Here is a 5,434-nt window from a genome sequence, read left to right on the forward strand (position 1 = left end):
AACCCTGCAGCATTTTCAAAAACGCATCATTTTCGGTAAAAAATATTAAAAAAATTATGCAGAAACTGTCCTAAATTTCCTACCCCATCTGCCCTAGCAAACTTTATGCAGTCGTGGCCGAGTGGTTAAGGCGTCTGACTCGAAATCAGATTCCCTTTGGGAGCGTAGGTTCGAATCCTACCGGCTGCGCTTTTTGCCGCCACCCTGTATAACTTTTTACCTCCATTCCAGGCGAAAACAAGTACACCTGCTTGCGATGCTCCACCCTTTACGAGTCGCCCAATCCCCTCAAGTTGCATATCACACTGGCGTGCGGCAAACTGCCCATTTCCGCGCTGTGGGAGCGTCTGGCCGCCCTGATGAGGGACCCGCAGTTTGCCCGAAACGTTGGGCCAAAAATCAGCGACTTCGACTTCAAACTGACTGTCCCGGACCCGATTTCCAAGCAGAAAATCGCCCTGGATTTAACAGTGGGCGGCATCAGCTCCCAACCAACCAAAGCAATTTACCGGCCGTATACCGGGTGTTCGGCCTTCAAGCCGTTTAAGTGAGTAGCTTAACATTTTGCGTGTTGGATGGGAGGGAAACGATTTTTTGGCTGCAGGAAGCAAAGCATTGAGTTAACCGGGAATACTAGCCCCAGCCTCAACCCCCGGCCAGGTCAAGAGGTGCCAGCCTTGTGGCCAGTGACCTTCGAAACAGATGTAGTGCAGCTGCATCGGAACTTGATGCACAACCAGGCCTTGAACAATACACAGGCCATCTATACGGATGATGCGCGCATTGAATGTCTGGTAAGCTCCACTAGGGGGAGATGAGAGGGTAATCCGTAACTGCAACACCCTGTAGGTAAGCAGCTTGGGCAAGGCCAAGCAAGGGCACATTTGCCTCTACTGCGGCAAGTGCTACTCCCGAAAATACGGGCTTAAGATCCACATCCGGACCCACACAGGGTACAAGCCGTTGAGGTGCAAGTTTTGCGACCGCCCCTTTGGAGACCCCAGCAACCTGAACAAGCACGTCAGGCTGCACGCGGAAGGAAACACCCCTTACAAGTACGCCTCTGGTTCAACTCCTCCTCCATTTGCCTAACTAGGATTCCATCTAGATGCGATCTGTGCGGCAAGATTTTGGTCCGGAGGCGTGACCTAGAGAGACACTTGAAGAGCCGACACATGGTGGACTTGCATCCAGGGGAGAATCTAGTTCCAGACTCTCCGGCCTCCACCAGCAGTGAGGCGGCGCTAGCTGCGGAGGAGCCAGTCAGTTCCTGTGAGGACTCGTTTCAGGAGGATGAAGAGGATGTGACACTGATCAAGTACGACCAGACTGGAGAGGCCGATGTGAACTAGGACCAATCAAAGGGCTCAAGTGCTTTGTACATACATTTTGTTATTGTTATATAAATTTTATTATTCACTTTAATTCGGTCAGTCGGTCAGCAATAACTATGCATGATTGCATTAATACCCCCCTAGTTCCCCTAGTCGTTTTTGGTGTGAAATAATCCACAATGAGAAACCTTTCCATTCAGGAAAAGTTAATGTTGATGGGGCTTACACACCCTGTAGAGTGGGGGCATGATGGAACCAGGGACCCGGACCGGAACCGATATGGACCCAAAACCGGAACGAAACCGTTTTTTTTTTGGACCGGAACCGTAACCGAACCCATATTTGATATTAACACGCTGTTAGGTGCTGAACCGGAACCGAAATATTTTATTTCGGTTTTTTCGGTTCTGCTTGTAACGTTTGAAAGAAATTACTGTACGTTTTACAAGCCTGCGCTCATCTCGTAAAATCACGTCATATCTAGAACTTCCGATCTAGAATATCCGAAATATCCGACTAAAACGTTGAACCTCATATTCTTTATTTGGTCTTATAATTCAGTGTCTACAGAATGTCTTTTTTTAATCATTTTGTTCTGTCTTTTTTTTTAAATAGATTTATTAAAACTTTCTTAATTTATAGGAATTCTAAATATCCCGTGATCGTCCTTGTTTGTGAATTGAACTGTATCTATTATCAAGGGTCATCACGCCACAAATTTAAAGAAACACCTTGTTCGATCACATGATTTTGCGAAAAACAATTTGAAGTAGAGACAAACACAAAACAACCATCAACTCAACCATCTTTAAGTGATATGAATACCATTAAAGTGGATATAACAGAGAAACATCTAATTAATGTATGTGTGGAATTAGTAACTAGAGGTGGGATAAACGGTTATTTTTCTGTAACAAGGTTACAACGTTCCAGTTCACGTTGGTAATAGGTTTCAAAATGCGGTTCCAAAAGGAACATGCTACTTTTAAAAATTTTCATTAAACATGCGCAATGATGATGGTTGTAGAAATAGTAATGACAAATAATGATTTAGTTCATTAAAAGAATAATTTTTAACTACTGCTTTTAGATAAAATAAAATATTCTAAAATCAAAAACAAAACATGGGTCAGAAGTACGTGCTTAAAGAACAAAAGAACTGATAAACTAGATAAAATGTATAAATAAAAACTTTAATTAAATTATTATTTCAATTATAAAAAGATTAAATAAAATATACGCTTTATTTGCAAAAATTTTTAAAAATCTACTTTTCATTTAAAAATGAATTAACGTTTAAAAACAAATTTTTTTGCAGATGCTTTTTACTGAGATCGAAGTATTACCCGAGTTAATTTTGGTACCACCAAAAAATCCTTTGAAAAAATATGTCCACCTTACAACGCCTATATAACTAACTTTCAATTTGTGCTTTGTGTGATAATATAGTTCTTGTTTCCATAGCCTACTACAGATTCTTATCTTCTTTTGAAGTTTTACGGCAACAAAAGGAGAAAACATACAAACAATTATATCGTTAAATTCAGAAAAAAATAAGGATTTTAAAAGGCCCACAGCCAACCAGTTAAAAAACCATAAGTTTATTTTTTATCTCGTAAATTAAGTTGACTATGACAACGAGGGCAGTTTTAACTTTTTTCTAAGTTTACGTAATGAGTGATAATTAAAAAAGTGTTTCTTTGTTGTTTTTTTCAGGATATTTCAGGAACCAAGTCGGGTACCTAAATTTTGAAAACGGTAATGAATAGGCAATCGAATTCTGCCCAATTTTGCCGRTTTGACGGATTCTCTATCTTTAAAAATGTAGAAGTTACYCATACRAAGATTCAGAAAATGGCCACTCTGTATATAGATTTTGGAATCGTAATGAACCGAAAMAAACCGGAACCGAATTGGAAATTATTTTTTAAACCGGAACCGTAACGGAACCGAAATTTTAAATTTTGCCTTGGACTGAAACCGGAACGGAACRGTTATTTCGTTTCGGTCCGGGTTCTTGGATGGAACCATATTTTTTTTYAAAATGAAGCTGATGCTTTGRTTAKTCAGCATAATGGCGCTATCGATGGAAGTTTGGAACATATTTTTTATGGCCCCAATTCACTTGGACTTGTRRTTTCAACCAGATGCAGCCACGTCGYATGTTCCAGTGYCACTATCACATTATTAGAAGACCAGTTCGTGAATCAACAATCTCCAGAAATGATTGAAAAACTGTCAATTGGCCTCCAGAAAGCCGCGATTTAACTCCAGCAGATTTGTTTTTATAGGGATGTTTGAAGTCGTTGGTCTATGCGAACAAACCTCGACCTATCGGAGCTTTAAAATGTAGAATAAAAATAATAAATGGTACTTTAAATACTTTGTATTTTGGTTCATTTTTGGAACATATCGTCTTTAGGAAACCCTGTATAAAACATGTGCTCGGTCCAAACAATAATTCCAAACATTACAGAGTTGAGATGAATGCATTTCCAATAGAGCGCAAACAAAGGCAGCTGAAACCCACCCTCCACACAAGTGTGGCTAAATGAGCATTTAATGCGGCTCCGAACAATAGCCCGCTCACCCCTCTTAGCACTTGTTCTTTGGCTGCCAACAATCACAGAGGATTAGGAAAAACACAACTTATTTTCGTCCAGCAAGTTCAACAATCGCTCCACATACTGCACGCGGTATCGCAGAAAATCGTTCATCACTTCACTGTTGGATTTCGGCAGGATTTTCACATCCTTCCTGTAGGCTGCCAGTTTGAACTCCAGCAGTCGCCTGGTGCTCAGGCTCAGAACCTGCTCAAAGTCGTTTGGGTACCGATTGCTAAATATGTATGAAGCATAGTCGACAATATTCGGGTAGGAACCGACGAAGAGGATGGCTTTGAGCACGAAAGAAGCCCCGTTTTCGTTCACGTAGAGATCATCCGCATGGAACTCGTAGTTCTTTATGTACTTGTACTGTCGATCATCCAGGGAAACGGCCACACTGTCCAGGATTTCCTGCAGGCTGATCCGGACAAAGTCGAACAGGTTCCCCGGGATGAAGAAGCCGTACTCCATCAGCAGCTTTTCGTTGCTGTGTGCGCCGTAGGAAATGAAGAACTGCTCATACCGTTTAAAGCCACTCAAACTTGCAAGTTCATAGAACGCGCGGCCTTCAACACTCACCACTGTGGCCTTCGTTTTGGCCAAATAATGGTGATTAATCAGGTCCAGGTATGGACACAAAGCCAGAAACGGGGCGTCCGCCAACAGCTCCACATTGGAACTGTCCTTGGACATCAAATACTCCGGATCAACATAAACCGCTCGGGTGTTGACCAGAACATACGCCCACCTTAACGAAGGTTCCTCTAGAAGGTACTCCAAGCCTTTGTCAACCGCCAAGGCCTTCCTGGCGCTTTCCAAACACTCCTGGAAGTTGCCTTGCAGATTCCTGGCCAGATATTTGAGGTCTTCAGGATACAGCTCGATCTCATCCGGATGTTCCATCCAGGGCAAGCCCGGCTCGGGATAGGGAAGCGAGTCAATGTAACTCTTCCATTCGGACTGCGCTCCTTTGTGCCTCTCCTTGACCAGAAACAAGGCTAGAAGCGTCTGGATGGATAAAGGTCGCGTCAACAGGCCCACTAACTTCGATTTCCGGATCGTATCAAAGGTGATAAGCAAGTCAAAGGGAATACGCATCAGCACGTCTAAGGGCCGCACGGACTTAGTGGAGGTGACGCCTCGGCCGGTGTCTGCAAAGCTGCGCAGCTGCAGCTTCAGCGGATCAGCAAATTCGTGGCTTTTCAGCCACTGCTTCAGGCTGATGGCCGCAGGATCGTTGCTCAGGTTGAGGCTGTTCGGCTGGTGCCGGTTTTTGCTTCGGTGCCGCTTGGTGCGACCCATTCCTAGAAAAATAAACTTTTGGGTCACAAGAGTGAGTTTTAATTTGGGTTTCCCATCTTAGCGCTCTAATTTAGAGTCATTTTCATTTGGGTATTTGCCAGTTCAACTACCGATGAGGGCGCTGCCAAACCTAAACACTACTCGCGATCACATTTAGAAATGTTTTTCGGGCTTTGAAGCCGTGGTGCATGG

General features: G+C 43.1%; 2 protein-coding genes and 1 non-coding gene across 4 annotated transcripts in view; 2 read left to right on the forward strand and 1 right to left on the reverse strand.

Annotated features, from left to right (window-relative positions):
- The window catches only part of LOC109544133 (sal-like protein 4), a 9,902-nt gene extending 8,477 nt beyond the window's left edge, over nucleotides 1-1,425 (forward strand). The window contains exons 4-7 of the mRNA XM_019914175.2: nucleotides 232-547; nucleotides 605-794; nucleotides 850-1,055; nucleotides 1,109-1,425. Of these exons, the coding sequence (XP_019769734.1) occupies nucleotides 232-547; nucleotides 605-794; nucleotides 850-1,055; nucleotides 1,109-1,352 (956 nt within the window). The 3' untranslated portion in view covers nucleotides 1,353-1,425. The remainder of the gene's footprint in view (nucleotides 1-231; nucleotides 548-604; nucleotides 795-849; nucleotides 1,056-1,108) is intronic.
- Trnas-cga lies at nucleotides 108-189 on the forward strand. Its single transcript has one exon. It is a non-coding gene; the product is annotated as a tRNA-Ser (tRNA).
- Nucleotides 1,426-3,702: 2,277 nt separating the features above from the next.
- LOC109544132 (SET domain-containing protein 4) overlaps nucleotides 3,703-5,434 on the reverse strand; it is a 6,121-nt gene continuing 4,389 nt past the window's right edge. For both annotated transcript variants that reach the window (XM_048662505.1, XM_048662503.1), the window contains exon 2: nucleotides 3,703-5,244. In XM_048662505.1, coding sequence (XP_048518462.1) covers nucleotides 3,968-5,242 — 1,275 coding nt within the window. In that variant the 5' untranslated portion in view covers nucleotides 5,243-5,244 and the 3' untranslated portion in view covers nucleotides 3,703-3,967. The remainder of the gene's footprint in view (nucleotides 5,245-5,434) is intronic.

This window comes from Dendroctonus ponderosae, unplaced genomic scaffold (genome assembly GCF_020466585.1).
Source record: "Dendroctonus ponderosae isolate FM_Combo_2020 unplaced genomic scaffold, Dpon_F_20191213v2 Dpon_F_20191213_11, whole genome shotgun sequence".
In the NCBI taxonomy this organism is placed as follows: domain Eukaryota; kingdom Metazoa; phylum Arthropoda; class Insecta; order Coleoptera; family Curculionidae; genus Dendroctonus; species Dendroctonus ponderosae.